The sequence below is a fragment of the Gorilla gorilla genome, chromosome 18 (genome assembly GCF_029281585.2).
Source record: "Gorilla gorilla gorilla isolate KB3781 chromosome 18, NHGRI_mGorGor1-v2.1_pri, whole genome shotgun sequence".
In the NCBI taxonomy this organism is placed as follows: domain Eukaryota; kingdom Metazoa; phylum Chordata; class Mammalia; order Primates; family Hominidae; genus Gorilla; species Gorilla gorilla.
The window spans coordinates 31,946,778-31,965,074 of NC_073242.2; the positions used below are offsets into that span (position 1 = coordinate 31,946,778).

Below are 18,297 nucleotides of genomic sequence, written 5' to 3' on the forward strand. Positions count from 1 at the left end.
GGCCCTGCAGACCCCAAGCTGACTCCACAGGGGCTGGGCTGCCAACCCACTCCCCGCAGAAGTCGAGGTTGCACCACCCCGTCCTCACCCACCCACTTCTAGGTTGTCCCTGTATCATCTTGCCAGCTCCTTCCTCTCCTCCGGGGCTCCCCTCTGCTCCTGAGCCTGCCTGTCCCCCAAGGGGCCCTGCAGGGCCCCGCCTCTGTTTCTCGGAGGCTCTGTCCTCCTCTGCACCAGGCGCTGGTCTAGTCAGGGTGTCACCCACCCCTCTAGGCTCCAACTGCCCACTGTCCCCTCATTCAGCCCCAGGACCTGTCTGCCTGCCTGGCTCCCCCGCTCGCTCACCACAGCCCACGGTGGAGACCCCAGCCTCAGATGCCACCTCTGGCTCCCCAGGGGAGCCAGGAGAGCCGAACACCCCCGTAGCGCACACAAGCTGGCACGCTTCCCCGCACCCTCACGCCCCCGGCCTGCCCAGCCCCCTGCACCTGCCTCTGCCTCCAACAGGTGCCCAGGCACTGGGGGGGACGGCGGGCGCAGGCTGGGCGGCGGCGGCCGGCGAGGAGAGCGCGGAGTCGAGCTGTGCGAGCCGAGAGGGAGGGAGCGCCGAGAAAGTGCGGGGAGGAGGGGGTGAGCGAGGTGGAGGCGAGGATGCAGCCGGCGCGGCGGCGGGGGACGGGGAGGGGCGCCGGGGCTGGGGAGGGGGCGGGATCTCGGACTCCCACCCGGGACCCGCTCAGGAGCGCACGCGAGCGCGCACACACACGTGTGCTCGCGCGCGCACACTCACGCAGGGGCACGCGGGCCGGCACACACTCGTGTGCACACATCCAGCCGGGCACCCCCGCGCGCACACGCCCGTGCCCACCTGTGCACGCTCACACCCTTGCACACACCCGGGCGCGCGCTGGCACACTTACCCGGAGAACTTCGCACACACACGCACTCGCAAACACGCGGGCTCCCTGCGCCACCAGGAAGCAGCCGCCAGAATCGCCGGGTGTTCCCCAACTACTCCTGGGAGACCTGGCCCCCCGCCCCCGCCCGCGCGCGCGGCCACGGCGCCTCCCTCCCTCCTGGGTCCCCAAGGCCGGACCACCGGCCTCGTTGTCAGGGCGACGCCGGCTTATCTCCCCCCACCCCCGCGCGTCTTCACGCCCCTCCCCGGCAGCTGGGGAGGAGCTGGGGCCTCCCTCCTCCCTTCCCCATGTCCGTAGGGACCCAGAGGTTGACAGGAGCAGGGGGTCGCCTGCTGTCACCGGCCGGGGATCTCGGGGTCTCCCGAGCCAGGCTGGGGAGCCTCACGATCTGAGGGAGGAGGCAGAGGTCTGATGCTGCGGCTTCCCCCACGCCCCCTCCCTTTGGCCATTCAGGCCTCTCTCCTTGTGGCCCAACCCAACTCCCAGGGGCCCATGTCCCCTTACCAGGGATGGCATCTCCTTTGGGAACCACCCTCCCCCCTGCCATCCCCAGTTCTGCCCCGCAGGTGGGAAGGGGCGTCGGGGCTTGGCTCTGAAGGCCCCAGAGCCCTGCGGTAGTTCCCCATGGGCTGCCATTTCTCACCCAAACCTTGCCACCCCCAAGTCGCCCCCCTGCCCGGCCCTGCGCCTGCCACGGAGTGTCAGTCCACCCCTGGCCTTCGGTCTTCACTCACCTGTGCCCCAAACTTACCATCCCGAAGACACGAAGGGGCTTATCACCCCCGCTGCCCACCACTGACTCACCCAACCGTTTCCTGCAGTTCCTGGGACACACCTAGACGGCTCAGGCCTAGGGATCTTGGCTCACATGCGCTCCTCTACCTGGGAACCGCGCTTCTTTGGGGAGTCACCCTGGGTCCCCTCTTCCTAGGAGCCTTCCTGGGGCATCCCGCACTGCCCCTCAGCTCCAGCGCCGTCAGGACTCCGCTCAGCACCGCTTCGCCAGTGCCTCCCCCACCAGCAGGGAGTTCCACTGGAGCGGCTGATTCATCTGGGAGTCCCTAATGTCCCAAACTGGGCCTGGCACGAAGTCGGCATCTCTAAGTGCTGTTATTTAAAACAGCAATCTGGTTGCACGACAAGTGAACATACCTAACACCACCTAATCTTACCCTTAAAAATGGTGAAGATGGTACATTTCGATATGTGTATTTCACGGCAATTTTTTTTTTTTTTAATAAGAGAAATGGGGCCGAGAGTGGTGGCGGGTGCCTGTAATCCTAGCTACTCCAGGGACTGCGGCGAGAGGATCGCTTGAGTGAAGCCAGCCTGGGCAACACAGTGAGACACAGTCTCTTAAAAAAAAAAGTAAGAGAAATGTAAAGTCAACAACACTGAGGGGGCGGGGCGCAGTGGCTCACGCCTGTAATCCCAGCGCTTTGGGAGGCCGAGGTGGGTGGATCACCTGAGGTCAGGAGTTTGAGACTAGCCTGGCCAACATGGTGAAACCCCATCTCTGCTAAAAATACAAAAAATTAGCCGGGCGTGGTGGCATGTGTCTTGGGAGGCTGAGGCAGGAGGATCGCTTGAACCCGGGAGGCGGAGGTTGCAGTGAGCTGAGATCGTGCCACTGCACTCCAGCCTGGGCTGTAAGAGCAAAACTCAGTCTCAAAACAAACAAACAAACAAACAAAAAACCCTGAGATATCACTTATTACCCATAAAATGGGCAAAACCAAAGTGTCTGAGCTGGGGGGAAGCTGAGACGGACTGATCCCTCGAGCTCAGAAGTTCAAGACCAGCCTGGGCAACATGGTGAGGCCCTGTCTCTACAAAAAAAAAAAAAAAAAAAAAAATCCAGGCATAGTGGTGTGTGCCTGTGGTCCCAGCTACTCAAGAGGCTGAGGTGGGAGGATCTCTCTTTTTTTTTTTCTTTTTTTTTTTTTTGTTTTTGAGATGGAGTCTCGCTCTGTCGCCCAGGCTGGAGTGCAGTGGCGTGATCGCGGCTCACTGCAAGCTCCACCTCCCAGGTTCACGCCATTCTCCTGCCTCAGCCTCCCGGGTAGCTGGGACTACAGTTGCCCGCCTCCACGCCTGACTAATTTTTTTGTATTTTTAATAGAGATGGGGTTTCACCTTCTTAGCCAAGATGGTCTCGATCTCCTGACCTCGTGATGGTGGGAGGATCTCTTGAGCCCAGAAGGTCAAGGCTGCAGTAAGCTATAATCACTCCACTGCACTCCAGCCTGGGTAACAGAGTGAGACCCTGTCTCAAAAAAAAAAAAAAAAAAAAAAAAAAAAAAAAATCCTTAGACCCAGAAATTCCACTTTTAGGATTTTATCTTACAGATATGCCAACCCATAAGCCAAATAATAGAAGTTCAAATTCTTTTTTTCTTTTTTTTTTTTTTGAGACAGACTTTCACTCTTGTTGCCCAGGCTGGAGTGCAATGGTGCGATCTTGGCTCACTGCAACCTCTGCCTCCTGGGTTCAAGCAATTCTCCTGCTTCAGCCTCCCAAGTAGCTGGGATTACAGGGGCGCATGCCCCACACTTGGCTAAATTTTTGTATTTTTAGTAGAGACGGTGTTTCACCATCTTAGCCCCGCTGGTCTTGAACTCCTGACCTCATGATCCGCCTGCTTCGGTCTCCCAAAGTGCTGGGATTACAGCTGTGAGCCACCGCGCCTGGCCATGAAGTTCAAAATTCTTAAATGTAGCATGTTCCAAAAGACTGGAAACAACTGAGATACCCAGAAGCAGGGGACCAGTTAAATCAGTCATGATGTAATTCCATGCAGTGAAATAGGGTGCAGCCACAAGAGGCTGTTTTGCTGTTGTTTAGAATCATCTTTTTTTTTTTTTTTTTTAAATATACAAGGTCTCACTACTTTGCCCAAGCTGGTCTCAAATTCCTGGACTCAAGCAGTCCTCCCGCTTCAGCCTCCCAAAGTCCTGGGATTACAGGCGTGCGCCACTGTGCCTGGCCCTAGAATCATTTCACAGTTTCATTTTAACTTAGAAAAGCCAAGTGCAGGCCAGGCGCCATGGCTCACGCCTGTAATCCCAGCACTTTGGGAGGCCAAGGCGGGTGGATCACGAGGTCAGGAGATCGAGACCATCTTGTCTAACACAGTGAAACCCCGTCTCTACTAAAAATACAAAAAATTAGCTGGGCGTGGTGGCGGGCACCTGTAGTCCCAGCTGCTTGGGAGGCTGAGGCAGGAGAATGGCATGAACCCAGGAGGTGGAGCTTGCAGTGAGCCGAGATTGCGCCACTGCACTCCAGCCTGGGCGACAGAGCGAGACTCCATCTCAAAAAAAAAAAAAGCAAAGTGCAGGCTGGGCATGGTGGCTTACACCTGTAATCCCCGCAATTTGGGAGGCCGAGGCGGGAGGATCACGAGGTCAGGAGTTCAAGATCAGCCTAGCCAACATGCTGAAACCCTGTCTCTATTAAAATTACAAAAATTAGCTGGGCATGTTGGCGGGCACCTGTAATCTTGGGAGGCTGAGGCAGGAGAATTGCTTGAACCTGGGAGGCGGAGGTTGCAGTGAGCCGAGATCATGCCACTGCACTCCAGCCTGGGCAACAGAACAAGACTCCATCTCGGAAGAAAAAGAAAAAAGAAAAAAAAATCAAAAAAGAAAAGCAAGTGCAGAGAAGCATGCTTGGAATACTGCCATTTGAGAGGGAAAGAGCTTAGTCGTGTTTGCTTAGTTGTTCATATGTTGTTTCTGGAGGCCTGCACAAGAATGGTAACTGTGTCTCTTGACAAGCTGAGAGAGTGAAAAAATAAAAATAATAAAAAAATAAACAAAAGAAATAATAAACAAAAGAAAATATAACTATGGTGACCTCTGGGGAGACAGGGCAGGAAGAGGAAAGACTTACTTTTCAACATACATCCTTTTGTATTTTTTGAATTTTGTGCCACATGCATAGGTTACCTGTTCCAAAGAATACATTAAAATAATAAATTTTGGTCTTTTTTTGCTTGTTTGTTTGTTTGTTTGTTTTTGAGATGGAGTCTCGCTCTGTCACCCAGGCTGGAGTGCAATTGCTCGATCGCGGCTCACCGCAACCTCCGCCTCTCGGGTTCAAGTGATTCTCCCGCGTCACACTCCTGAGTAGCTGGGATTACAGGCACCCGCCATCATGCTCGGCTAATTTTTTTGTATTTTTGTAGAGATGGGTTTTCACCATGTTGGCCAGGCTGATCTTGAACTCCTGACCTCAGGTGATCCGCCTGCCTCGGCCTCCCAAAGTGCTGAGATTACAGGCATGAGCCACTGCGCCTGGCCAAATTTTGGTCTTGTCTTTTTCTTTCTTTTCTTCCTTCCTTCCTTCCTTCTTTCCTTCCTTTCTTCCTTCCTTCTTTCCTTCCTTTTTCTTTTTTTTTTTTTTTTTTGAGACAGGGTCTCACTGTGTTGCCTAGGCTGGAGTGCAGTGGCAAGATCATAGCTCACGACATCCTCGAACTCTTGGGCTCAGGCGATCCTCCCACTTTAGCCTCCCACGTAGCTGGGACTCTAGGTATGCACCACCATGCCTGGCTAATCTGTTTTTGTTTGTTTGTTTGTTTTGTAGAGATGGGTCTTACTATGGTGCCCAGGCTGGTTTCAAACTCCTGGCCTCAAGCCGTCCTCCTACCTTGGCCTCCCAAAGTGCTGGGATTACAGGTGTGAGCCAAAGACCATGCCCAGCACAATAATATATATATATATATATATATATATATATATATTTTTTTTTAGACAGAGTCTCGCTCTGTTGCCCAGGCTGGAATGCAGTGGCACGATCTTGGCTCACTGCAACCTCCACCTCCCAGGTTCAAGCCTCAGCCTCCCAAGTAGCTGGGATTACAGGTGCACACCACCATGCCTGGCTAATTGTTGTATTTTTAGTGGAGATGGGGTTTCACCATGTTGGCCAGGCTGGTCTCGATCTCCTGACCTCAAGTGATCTGCCTGCCTTGGCCTCCCAAAGTGCTGGGATTACAGGCATGAGCCACTGCACCCGGCCAATATTTCTAAAGTAAAGGCAACCATTAGGTTTCCCTCGTGGCTCTCCAGAATAAGAAAGGAAGCAGGACAAAGGGAGACACTGTGCAGTGTGAAAGCCAGTGAGTTTAGCAAGAGGGTGTCCATGACCTGGGCGCAGGGGGCCTGCAGTGAGGGGAGGGGGACACTCTGGTCAAGGAACCTGCCGAGTCCTCTCTCCTGTGCTCTCTTCCCACGGTGCTTGCTCAACCCCAGCCCTGCCTGCCTCCAGAAGAACTTGTTGAAGACAGGTAAGGATGAGGCTGGAGTTCAAGCCAATTTCAGAGGAAAATGATGGACAGTGCTGAGCCCTGCTTTGTCCAGAGACGGGAGGCTTTTGCACCAGTCACCCAGTCATTCAGTAAATATTGACTGAATATCGACTATAGATTGTGGGGATACAACCAGGCCCAAGGTCAATGAGCTGTGACTTCACAGCCTCATAGGGAAGATAGACAAATACACAGACAATCCCATCCAGGGAAACTGACGTGGGGACTGGGGATGGTCAGAAGCCATGGGAACTCAGGGTCCTATGAGGTAGGAGGGAACAAAGATTAACACCTCACTTCCCAGAAAAGGAGTTGTCTCAACTGAGACCTGAAAGATGAGGAGGAGTTACCCAGGTCAAGCTTGGGGGCAAGTGTATTCTAGGCAGAGGTGTGTGCCAAAGCTGGGAGGCAGTCCAGAGTACGGCATGTTCAGAAAAGAAATCATTCTACCAGCCTGGTCAACATGACGAAACCCTGTCTAAAAAAAAAAATTAGCCAGGAGTGGTGGTGTGCACCTGTAGTCCCAGCTACTCGGGAGGCTGAGGCAGGATGATCGCTTGAGCCCAGGGGTTTGAGGCTGCAGTGAGCCGAGATCAAGCCACTGTACTCCAGCCTGAGTGACAGAGTGAGACCCTGTCTCAAAAAAAAAAAAAAGAGAAAAAGAAAGAAATCATTCCACCAAAAAGACACCTGCACTTGTGTGTTTATTGCAGCACTGTTCACAACAGCAAAGACACAGAATCAATCTAGGTGCCCACCAACAGTGGACTGGATAAAGAAAATGTGATACGTATATGCCATGGAATACTATGCAGCCATAAAAAAGAATGAAATTATATCCCTTGCAGCAACATGGATGCAGCTGGAGGCCATTATCCTAACTGAATTAATGCGGAAACAGAAAATCAAATACCACATGTTCTCGTAAGTGGGAGCTAAACATTGGGTACCTATGGACATAAAGATGAGAATAACAGACACTGTGGACTCCAAAAAAGGGGAGGGAGGGAAAGAGTCGAAAAACTACCTATTGCCGGGTGCAGTGGCTCATGCCTGTAATCCCAGCACTTTGGGAGGCCAAGGTGGGCGGATTGCTTGAGGCCAGGAGTTTCAGACCAGCCTGGTCAACATGGCGAAACCCCATCTCTACTAAAAATACAAAAATAATTAGGTGGGCTTGGTGGCATGCATCTGTAATCCCAGCTACTCAGGAGGCTGAGGCACAAGAATCACTTGAACCTGGGAGGTGGAGGTTGCAATGAGCTGAGATCGTGCCACTGCACTGCAGCCTGGGCAACAGAGTGGGACTCTGTCTCCGGAAAAAAAAAAAAGAAAGAAAAGAAAATTGAGGCTGGGCGCTGTAATCCCAGCACTTTGGGAGGCCAAGGCAGGAGGATCCCTTGAGCCCCGGAGTTCAAGACCAGCCTGGGCAACATAGTGAAATCCTATTTCTACCAAAAAAAAAAAAAAAAAACTTAGCTGGGCATGATGACTTGATGATGCAGTCCCAGCTACTTGGGAGGCTGAGGAGAGAGGATTGCTTAAGCCTGGGAGGTCGATGCTGCAGTGAGCTATAATTGCACCACTGCACTCCAGCCTGGGCAACAGAGTGAGATGCTGTCTCAAAAAAAAAAAAAAAAAAAAGAAAGAAAGAAAATTGAACCAACAGATCTTTTTATTCTTATCTTTTACAGATGGGATTCTCTGTCACCCAGGTTGGAGTGTAGCAGCACGATCATGGCTCACTTCAACCTTGAACTCCTGGCCTCCAGTGATCCTCCCACCTCGGCTTCCCAAATTTCTCGGATTACAGGCATGAGCCCCCGAACCTGGCCTAACAGGTCTCAATTTGGGGTTCATTAGGTGAGAGATAAGGAAGCAGGATGATTCCTAGGTTTCTGTGTTGAGCAGACCATCTAGAGGAATGATGGGACCATCCACTGAGACGAAAAGATGGGAGCAGAGCAGGTCTGGAGTAGGACTCCATTTGTGATCCATTGCCTTGGAGATGTATTTGGACATCACAAACAGACATCTCGGAGTCTGGAGCTCCAAGGAGAGGTCTGGGCTGGAAATATACATTTGTGAGTCACTGGCATATAGATGGTATTTAAAGCCACGAGTATGGATGAGATCACCTAGGCAGAGAATATAGATAGCAAGACAAGGCCCCATGCTGAGTTGGCTGGAGAAGGAGTCCTGAGAACTGGTGAGTGTGGCTCCAGGGCTCTGAGTCAGGGACAGGTGCACCTGCTGGGAGGCAGACGGAATGGAAAGAGAGAGAACCATTTGATTTGGCAGATTATGAGCTCTTTCGTGGACTTGATCAAAGCAGCTTCAGTGGATTGGTGGGGACTAAGCCAGATTAGAAGAGGTTGAAGAATTGGCTGGGCGAGGTGACTCATGCCTGTAATCCCAGCACTTTGGGAGGCAGAGGCAGGCAGATCACCTGAGGTCAGGAGTTTGAGACCAGCTTGGCCAACGTGGTGAAACCCCATCTCTACTAAAAATTAAAAAATTAGCTGGGCGTGGTGGTGGGTGCCTGTAATCCCAGTTACTCAGGAGGCCGAAGTGGGAGAATCGTTTGAACCCGGGAGGCAGAGGTTGCGGTGAGCCGAGATCGCGCCACTGCACTCCAGCCTGGGTGACTGAATGAGACTCCATCTCAGAAAAAGAAGAGATTGAAGAGTCCATTAAAGATGAGGGAGTGAAGACAGCAGGTGTAGATGACCCAGAGTTGCCCGTCTACTCTAGAATGATGCGCATCTATGAGTTCTCTCCCTTGTCATTCTTGAGGTCAGGGACCGTGCCGTGGTGATTTCTGAGTCATAAATGGAGTCCAGCCAGTGCGTAGCAGGAGCTCAGCACATTTATGTCATGGATGAATAAATGGGTGAATAGATAATGCATTGTTTGGGTCAAAATGGCCTTTACTAGTAGAGATAGCTGAATGTTTTTGAAGCATTTGAGGAAACAAAAGAAAGTCAACCCCAAAGGCCATAGGTTCTGTGTCCCTTCTCCCAGCTAACCTCAAGGAGCAGTTGCCTGTGGGCCTGGGGCACGAGCCCTGGCCCAGCGTCGGGAACCAAGTTATTTATTTATTGAGACAGAGTCTCGAGTGTCACCCAGGCTGGAGTGCAGTGGCGCAATCTCGGCTCACTGCAACCTCCACCTACTGGGCTCAAGTGATTCGCCTGCCTCAGATTCCTGACTAGCTGGGACTATAGGCAAGTACCACCATGCCTAGTTAATCTTTTTTTTTTTCTTTTTCTTTTTGAGACGAAATTTCACCCTGTCACCCAGGCTGGAGTGCAGTGGTGCAATTTAGGCTCACCGCAACCTCTGCCTCTTGTGTTCAAGCAGTTCTCCTGTCTCAGCCTCCCGAGTAGCTGGGACTACAGGCGCATGCTACCGCACCCGGCTTATTTTTGTATTTTTAGTAGAGACGGGGTTTCACCATATTGGTCAGGCTGGTCTTGAACTCCTGACCTCAGGTGATCCACTTGCCTCGGCCTCCCAAAGTGCTGGGATTATAGGTGTGAGCCACCATGCCCAGCCTTTTTTTTGATTTTTAGTAGCGATGAGATTTCATCATGTTGGGCAGGCTGGTCTTGAACTCCTGGCCTCAAGTGATCCACCCATCTTGGCCTCCCAAAGTGCTGGGATCATAGGTGTGAGCACCGTGCCTGGCCCAAAAACCACATTACTGAGTCCCTTCTGCTGCCTCTCACATGCCTTGTGGCTTTGGATAAATCCCTTCCTTTTTCTTAGAAGTGATCTGCATGGTGGCTCACACCTGTCATCGCAGCATTTTGGGAGGCCAGGGTGGGAGAATCACTTATGCCCAGGAGTTTGAGACCAGCCTGGGCAACATAGCAAGACTCCATCTCTGCAAAGAAAAAAAGAAGTAGGCTGGGCGCAGTCGCACACGCCTGTAATCCCAGCACTTTAGGAGGCCACGGAGGGCAGATCACTTGAGGTCAGGAGTTTGAGACCAGACTGGCCAACATGATGAAACTCCGTCTCTACTTTAAAAAACTACAAAAATTAGCCAGGCATGGTGGCATATGCTTTTGATCCCGGCTACTCGGGAGGCTGAGGCAGGACAATCGCTTGAACCAAGGAGGCAGAGGTTGCAGTGAGCCAAGATCCTGCCACTGCACTCCAATCTGGGCAACAGACAGAGACTCCATCTAAAAAACAAAACAAAACAAAACAAAAAATAGGCAGGTGTGGTGGTGCACGCCTGTGGTCCCAGCTACTTGGGAGGCTGAGGTGAGAGGATCGCTCGAGCCCAGGAGGTCGAGGCTGCACTCCAGCCTGGGTGACAGATAGAGCAATATCCTGTCTCAAAAAAAGGGAAGCCATCAGCGCAGCACAGGGAAGCAGCCCACGTGAGCCAGTCCCATAGATATTCGTTTCCCTCCTTCCCCACCCCCGCCCCGCTGCCCCCTTTTTTCTCTCTCTCTGGGCTTTTTACTTGTTTAGGAACTCGAAGCGGTTCATGGCAAGTACCCCGAGTCCTAGCCCACCTGCTCTCTGCATAGGGTTGCGGCAGAGCACCTCACACGCGCAGATACACGCCTGGCTTTAGGGGAAGTCGCGGCACTGGGTCTGCAGAGTCCGCTGAGCACGCACCTTCGTTGTGAAACTAAGGAAACCCTGGAGTGTCCTTGGGCTTGGGTGGGATGGAACATGCCCGTGACAGACAGGCCCACCTGCCAATCAGAAGGGCGCTCTCCTTAGCTGGGATGGGGCCGCAGGAGTGGAAATGGCTGTTGGGAGGTGGCAGAGATGGGAGATGGGGTGGCCACGGGGGAGCCGCCGGCCACAGAAGAGGAAACGGAGGTGCAGGGAGCGGAGTCTGCGAAGGACGCGTGGATGGCCAAGAGATGTGCCTCGGAAAGGGCCGAGGGACTTCCTCTGACCAACCCCCGACGGCCATTCCCAGCCATCCGTTTTCCTGCAGCCGCGGATGCAACCTGTGGAAGAGGCGGGAGGAGGCCCGGGAGTCCGCCCGGCTGCGCCTTCCCTAGGGTGGGAGCGTGGACTCAGGCGCGGCCGCTGCTGCCACCTACTGGGAGACGCCTGCTACTCCTCTCGGTTCCTAACCTCAGGGTCGTTCCCGGCTGAGCACTAAGGAGGGGGCGGGGGAGGACGGAGAGAGCCTTGTGCCCCTGGATCTGCGGATAGGATGCAAGGGGGAGCCTCAGAGAGGAACCCCCCCCCCCAGGAAGTGTGCATTGCCCACACTACTTTTCCCCTCTGTGCCGTGATTTCCTCCCGTGTATAAGGGAGGCAAGAGTACCTGCCTCTGGGCTGGGCTTGGTGGCTCACGCCTGTAATCCCAACACTTTGGGAGGCCAAGGCAGGCGGATCATCCGAGTTCAGGAGTTCAAGACCAGCCTGGCCAACATGGTGAAACCCCATCTCTACTAAAAATACAAAAATCAGCCGGACAGTGGCGGTGCGCGCCTGTAATCCCACTCCAGGAGGCTGAAGCAGGAGAATCGCTTGAACCCAGGAGGTGGAGGTTGCAGTGAGCTGAGTTTGTGCCTCTGCACTCCAGCCTGGCGGACAGAGTGAAACTCCGTCTCAAAAAAAAAAAAAAAAAAAAAAAAGAGTACCTGCCTCTGAGGGTCAGTGCAAGAGCAAATGCAAATGAACCAATTTGTGCAAAGTACTTGGCCATAAATGGGGTCCAGCCAGCATAGTAATAGGTGTTCAATAAATGCTACCCACTGGGCATGGTGGCTCATGCCTGTAATCCCAGCACTTTGGGAGGCTGAAGCTGGAGGATCACCTGAGGCCAGAAGTTCGAAACCAGCCTGGGCAACATAGCAAGCCCTCATCTCTACAAAAAATGCAAAAATTAGCCAGGCATGGTGGCACATGCCTGTGGTCCCAGCTACTCAGGAGGCTGATGTGGGAGGATCACTTGAGGCCAGGAGTTCAAGGCTGCAGTAATCATACCACTGTACTCCAGCCTGGGTGACAGAGTGAGACCCTGTCTCTGAAAATACATAAAATAGGCCGGGCGCTTTGGGAGGCCGAGGCGAACAGATCACCTGAGGTGAGGAGTTCAAGACCAGCCTGACCAACATAGTGAAACCCTGTCTCTACTAAAAATACAAAAATTAGCCGGGTGTGGTGGCAGGCAGATAAAAGGAAGGGATTTATCCAAAGCTGTAATCCCAGATACTCAGGAGGCTGAGGCAGGAGAATCACTTGAACCCAGGAGGCAGAGGCTGTAGAGAGCCAAGATGGCGCCACTGCATTCCCACCTGGGTGACAGACAGAGACCCTGTCTCCAAAAAAATGAAAATAAATAAAACAAATGTTACCTGTGGTTGATCCAAGGGGTAACCGGAGGTGTGTGGCCCTGTGCCACCACCCCAAATTGTGCCTGTTGTCCAAACACAGCTTCCTTTAGTTCGGGATTTCAGCAAGATGGCCCTGCCGCATCCCTCCTCTTTGTAAATGCTGGGGCTGCCACCATTATGGTTTTATCATCAGCGACATTCCAGGGGGTGAAGACTGGTCCCAACCTCTCCTCTCCTCTTCTGATGAGAGTGAGGGATGGGGGAGGGGTCCCAGCTCCTAGCACTTTCTCCCCTCACCCCAAAGTGCCATCAGAACAGCTCTGGGCTGTGACATCACAGAGCCCCCACCTCATGATAGGAGTCATGAGGCTGTGGCCATGGGTGCTGGTGTGGGTGTGGCTGGCTGCACTAGGGGCCATAGAAACTGGTAAGAAGCTGTCTTGGGAGCAGCAGGAAGGCAGGCAGCTCTGGGAGCATAAAGTGTGATGCCCACTTAGGGACTCGGAAGCCAACCCTGCACCCTCTCATTTTCTCTCCACTCTTCTCTCCCATCCTGCTGGTCCCACCTACCCCCCAACAACTGCGGGCCTTGTCGTGGTGCACCCAGCTGACCCTGAGGGAAATCAAGACCCTCCACAGCCTCTGCAATAAGGCTGGGTGGTCTCACAGGGTCCCAAGTCAGCTTCCGCCTCGAGAGATAAAGGCAGGGGTCAGCTTGGCTGTTGTCACAGAGTTTGCTTGGGTCCTAGCACCCAGACCCAAGCGTGCCACGGCGTCAGCCCTGGGGACAGAGTCTCCGCGCTTCTTAGACAGACCTGACTTCTTCGATTATCCGGACTCAGACCAAGCCAGGCTACTGGCTGTGGCCCAGTTTATTGGAGAGAAACCCATCGTGTTCATTAACTCAGGTATGAACCAGCTTGAGAAGGGACCTCCCTCCCCGCCAGGGTCTGGAGGAGAGCAGCCCCAGACCCCTCACTGGGCCATCAGAGGGGAGTTAAGGGTCCTGTTTGTCTAGCAGGTTCCAGCCCCGGGCTCTTCCATCACATCCTGGTGGGCTTCCTGGTGGTGGCGTTCTTCTTTCTCCTTTTCCAGTTCTGCACCCACATGTAAGGCCTGCCCCCTTTCTCCAACCCCACCCACCACCACCTTCCTTGGGAGCAGCTGAAGACCCCAGTTCTAGCGGGGCAGGCTGTGACCTCTCCCCTCTGATCTCCATGCCCCACAGAAACTTCCAGAAAGGGGCCTAAAGAGCCGGACAAGGGCTCTGGACTCAACCTGAGCACCCACACCCACCTCCTCTCCTGTTGATGAGCAAAAGTTCCCTGCTTTCCTCCTCCCTGACTGCCCAGCGAGCAGCCGGGGATCCTGTCCCCTCTGTTTCCCATGGCCCAAGCCCCCCACCTCCTCCCTTCCCAGCCCCAAAGAACTTGGTGGCAAGGGCCTTGGTGGCGTTCACGCAGATCGTCTTTTATTAGCGGTCTGTAAAGCACCTCCCAGGGTCCCCCGACCCCAGATTGGAGGAAGCCTTGAGAGGTCAGTAGCACCAGGGACATGGCAGGGCCCGAGGGCGCGATGTGCAGCCGATGGTGAGGGACTGGGCACCCTCGCCTGCCCCCGGGGTTGTCAGCACTGGGAAGGCTTGGGGGTAGCAGCCACCTCCTTCCCCCAACCCAACAGACTAGTTCAAATTTGGGTAAATAAATAAAATAAATAAGATTCCTCAAGCTGGCCTACCCTGGAGAGGAGCCGTGGTTGCAGCCGGCCACTCAGGAGGCCCGAGGGCCAGCGGGGGTTAGTTGGGGCGTCCTCTCCTCTCGGGTGATGGGGAGCCCTGGGGGATGGCAGCATAGGGGCTGGGATGGCCTTGGCAGAGGCGTCTCCCCACATTCTGACTCCTGGTCCCCTTGAAACCCTGTTGGTCTCCCTCCCCACAAGCCCCCCTGCCCTCAGTGGGTGGGAGGCGGTGCCCCCTCCCCTCCTCCAGCGCAGGGGTGTGCAGGAAGGGGGCAGAGTAGGGAGAAGAGGTCCCCCCTCTCCACCCCCTCAGTCCCCGAGAGATGGGGCCTCTTCCCTTTCGGGGTCATCGTCAGTCCTGGGGTTGTCCGGGCAAGAGGACCCTGGCTCCCAACCCCAGCCATCAGCCCCAGAGCCCTGTCTCCACGGGGGTGGGGGTGGGGAGGGGGAGGGTCCCGGCCCCCGGCCTCAGTCCTGGGCCTGGCAGGCCGGGGGTGGCCTGGAGCGGGGCCAGAAGAGGCGGCAGGCCCCACGGCAGATGAGGAAGAACCAGTAGAGCTGAGGGGCCAGGAGCAGCGCGGCGCCCAGGTTGACGTGGGCAGGGATGGCCAGGGGAACAGCCAGCAGTGGCAGGCCGGCATGGCGCCCGTAGGCCCAGTACAGGTAGGGGAAGAGCAGCACCCGGCAGCAGAGGAAGCTGAGCAGCATCAGGGCCCCGTTCACCTTGTGCAGCAGCGTGTGCTGCTGCTTGTACTGAGGAGACACAGACACAGTGGCCACGGCAGCAGAAGGGCTCGGCCCCCCTTGGCCCACTCCCTGCCTCCCTGCGACCCTAGCAGGCAGCTCCTCCCAAACCAGACACTTTGCCAGGACACAAGCACCAGGTGCTCAAAATGCACGAGGTGAGGGGGGGATGACGAAGGGGCTAGAGCCCTTGGCAGCAACCTTGAAGGTCCCTCCCCTTCCTGTGACCTCCCCATTGGGCTCCCGCACCCTCCCATGCTCACTCACCTGGATGAGGATCTTGCCAAGGCAGACGAAGGGCGTGCTGACCTCTGCCATCAACATGCAACCCAGAAAGAAGTCTCCCTTCCCCTGTCGCCATACCTGGGCACAGAGGCAGGAAGGTGAGGAGCTGGGGCTCTCCGTGGGTTCTTGGGCAGCCCCCGCCCTTCCTCTTTCCCCTCTGTCACTTTGGGAGATGCTTGACTCTGAACATCAGAACACCTGGGTGCAGGGCTGGGTGTGGTGGCTCACGCCGGTAATCCCAGCACTTTGGGAGGCTGAGGCAGGTGGATCACGAGGTCAGGAGTTTGAGACCAGCCTGGCCAACATGGTGAAACCCCGTCTGTACTAAAAATACCAAAAAAATCAGCCAGGCATGTTGGCGGGCACCTGTAATCCCAGCTACTGGGGAGGCTGAGGTGGGAGAATCACTTGAACTCAGGAGGCGGAGGTTTCAGTGAGCCGAGATCACACCACTGCACTCCAGCCTGAGTGACAGAGACTCCGTCTTGGAAAGAAAAAAAAGAGAAAGAACACCTGGGTGCAGGAGCAGGTGCATGACTTGGCTGCATCCCTCTCACGGTCCTGCAGAAAGACTGTGTCCCTTATGTAACAGGTGAGGAAACTGAGGCTCAGAGACGTGCAACCACAAATCCAAAGAGCCACAGCCGGGCATCGTCCAGCCCGGGGCCAGGCTGCCCCCACACCCTGGTGCCCTGGGCTGGTGCTCAGTGAACCCTGCCTGTCCACAGCTTTCCCTGGGAATGCGCTGGGTCTGCTTGGTTGTCAGTACGCAGACCCGGGGCTTCCCAGGCTCCTGCTAGCACCAGCAGGACCAAGGAGCAGGCCACCCGCACCCCGCCCGCCCAGCTCCCCGGGACTCACCACTGAGAGCGGGAAGCACACCAGCACCATGGCGGCATGGTGGAGCACCATGAGGAACTCCTTGTGCAGGTAGCCACGCGCTATGGCCCACGTGCTGCCCGGGGCTCTGGCCGCTCCGTCGTCCCCTCCATGCCCTTTGACCTGGTGCTTGTGCCAGTGACAGAGGAACATGGCGTAGATGTCGTAGATGAAGTAGGGCACAGCAAATTGCGTGTAGGCAGAGGACAGCCAGTGTCTGTTGGGCAGAGAGACGGGGTGGGGGAGCAAGGAGGAAAGGGGACACCAGTGAGTGGGGGCAGATCTCAGGGGTCAGCACAGCAGCCCTGGACAGGAGCGGAGTCTTGGGTACAGATGAGGGATCCAGAGGGTAGAGGGTGAGAAACTTGCCCAAGGTCACACAGTCATGCAGCTAGTAAGAGATGGTGCTGGGATTCAAACCTGTGGTCTCAGAACTCACCCATGTTCCTCTCTCTCTGCAGTACAGTCGGGGGAAAAGAAAAGACCAGAAGATGCCCACAGACCAAAAGGCACAGATACAGTGCCAAAATAAGCCCAGGACAGGCAGGTGGGACCTTGCCATGGTTATTTGTCCCAACCTTACCATGAGGTTAGGACCAGCAACAGCTGAGGGGGTGAGAGTGCTGGAGAGAGAGGTCACAGGGGTGGACGCCCATTCCTGCCTCCTGGGGCAGGCGATCTTCCAAACTTCCCATGCATGCCCTCATTTACCCCTCCCAAAACCCTGTAAAAGGTAGGTGTGGCCATCATCCCCACTGTACAGGTGAGGAAGTGAGTCACAGAGGGGCTAGGTAACCTGGCCAAGGAAGGGACATGGGCGGTGTGGCTCCACAGCCCTCACTGTCATCCCCACAGTCCCCAGAAGATCCGAGAGGCATCAGAGACAGACCCTGTTGGCAAGTGAGAGGTCTTGTCAGCGCTGTTCGCCCTGCCCCAAAGTCACCCAATCTCTTGTCTGTTTTGTGTTGTTTTTCAGGGACAGCCAAGCGTTAAGGGGAAAATGCAGAGCAAAAGGAGCCAAGGACAAAGAAAGTTCCATGTACTTGGAGAGTAAACAAAAACGAGAAATGGATGAATAGACAAGACAGCATTTTTCTTCTGGAGTCAGCACATTGACAGTTTCTCTTAAATCCTGTAGTCCCAAGACTGGCCTGGGGTGGGGGCAGGAGGTCAGAGAGGCAGGACCTGGGGTGCTCGCCCCACAAGGGGTGGAGGGATGAAAGCAGAGTCAGCCAGAAGCCATCACCAAACATGAGGCACATGGAGGGGGCTGTGGAGAAGTTGGGGCTGAGGCCTCTGAGGATGGGGAGCCTGGGGCAGGCGGCCTGTGAGTGGAGCCAACCCATTCTCCAGCAGGGACGGTACCAGGGAAAAGGGAACCTGAGACTGGTGCAGTGGTGTGGAGCTGCGGCCCAGAGGCAGGGAAAGATGAGAGGGGAGGGGCAGCTGCAGAGAACTCGAAGCGGGAACACAGGGAGAGAGGGCCCAAGTGGCCTGGAGGAGTCAGGGCAGGAAGCTGCCCAGAATGCAGGCCCAGCAGAGGTGATGGGAGATGGGACAGCTGGGCTGATGCAGGAGACCAGGAGGGGCCACCAGGCCCTGGGCTGTCATGTGAGGTGTTAAATCCCATCCCCACCCTCTTGGCAATTAGGTGCTCAGAAGTAGGAACAGCTGCTGCCCTGGATTAACCTGGATCCTCCCCACCTACCTGAGGATTAAAGCAGGGAAGAAGGACAGGAACAGACACAGGGGGGCCTGGGGAGCAGGGGGTACAGAAGCTAAAAGGTGACCTCTGCATGTGAAGGCTGGGGAGGAAGTGCTGGATCCCAGGCTCAGCTTGGAGCAGGGGAGGGAAGGGGTGGGCAGAGGCCAAGAAGCAGCCAAGTCCCTGGGCAGGGTCTGAAGAAAGAGTTAAGCCAAGAACTGTCCTCTGCAGCTGCCACTTAACTCAATTCCTCTCACTGAAGCCCTTCCAGGAAGGGCCGCTGCCTCACCACAGAAGAGGCAACTCATCTTCGGGAAAAGAGGAGGCAAACAGAAACAGGGCACCCCCCATCAGGGGCGTCCAAATGTTCCCTGGGACTCAGTGGCTGC

At 55.1% G+C, this 18,297-nt stretch overlaps 3 protein-coding genes across 21 annotated transcripts in view; 1 reads left to right on the forward strand and 2 right to left on the reverse strand.

The window, feature by feature from the left end:
* DOC2A (double C2 domain alpha) overlaps positions 1–12,859 on the reverse strand; it is a 17,737-nt gene extending 4,878 nt beyond the window's left edge. Inside the window, exons 1-2 of one of the 10 annotated variants that reach the window (XM_063700142.1) lie at positions 3,057–3,184; positions 489–580 (exon numbers count right to left, since the gene is read on the reverse strand). Coding sequence is in view for 4 of the 10 variants with exons in the window: in XM_063700135.1 (XP_063556205.1) it covers positions 489–830 (342 nt within the window). In the remaining 6 variants the exon portion in view is untranslated. Of the gene's footprint in view, positions 1–488; positions 2,359–3,056; positions 3,185–12,579 lie in introns of those variants that run through there. The other 9 variants (XM_063700135.1, XM_063700137.1, XM_063700141.1 and 6 more) reach the window with 9 other exon arrangements.
* Positions 12,785–17,284, forward strand: C18H16orf92 (chromosome 18 C16orf92 homolog). Of its 5 annotated transcripts, XM_055365775.2 has the most exons (5): positions 12,913–12,985; positions 13,308–13,466; positions 13,580–13,667; positions 16,665–16,746; positions 17,180–17,284. In XM_055365775.2, the coding sequence occupies exons 1-5, from the start codon at positions 12,922–12,924 to the stop codon at positions 17,255–17,257; spliced, it is 471 nt and encodes a 156-aa protein (XP_055221750.1). In that variant the 5' UTR covers positions 12,913–12,921; the 3' UTR covers positions 17,258–17,284. The 5 variants fall into 5 exon arrangements, with proteins under 5 accessions (XP_055221746.2, XP_055221750.1, XP_055221749.1 ...); XM_055365771.2 differs by lacking the exons at positions 16,665–16,746; positions 17,180–17,284 and adding an exon at positions 13,787–14,285 and having other exon boundaries at positions 12,785–12,985; XM_055365774.2 differs by lacking the exon at positions 13,580–13,667 and having other exon boundaries at positions 16,670–16,746.
* Positions 14,008–18,297, reverse strand: part of TLCD3B (TLC domain containing 3B) — a 28,612-nt gene continuing 24,322 nt past the window's right edge. For all 6 annotated transcript variants that reach the window (XM_063700143.1, XM_031007133.3, XM_031007131.2 and 3 more), the window contains 3 exons: positions 16,186–16,420; positions 15,307–15,402; positions 14,008–15,048 (listed from right to left, as the gene is read on the reverse strand). In XM_063700143.1, coding sequence (XP_063556213.1) covers positions 14,764–15,048; positions 15,307–15,402; positions 16,186–16,420 — 616 coding nt within the window. In that variant the 3' untranslated portion in view covers positions 14,008–14,763. The remainder of the gene's footprint in view (positions 15,049–15,306; positions 15,403–16,185; positions 16,421–18,297) is intronic.

Coding starts and splice junctions, on each gene's coding strand:
- C18H16orf92 (XM_055365775.2), top strand. CDS start 12,922: ATGAGGCTGTGGCCATGGGTGCTGGTGTGGGTGTGGCTGGCTGCACTA. Junction 12,986..13,307: donor ACTAGGGGCCATAGAAACTG/GTAAGAAGCTGT, acceptor CTTGGGTCCTAG/CACCCAGACCCAAGCGTGCC. Junction 13,668..16,664: donor TTCCAGTTCTGCACCCACAT/GTAAGGCCTGCC, acceptor CTCTCTCTGCAG/TACAGTCGGGGGAAAAGAAA.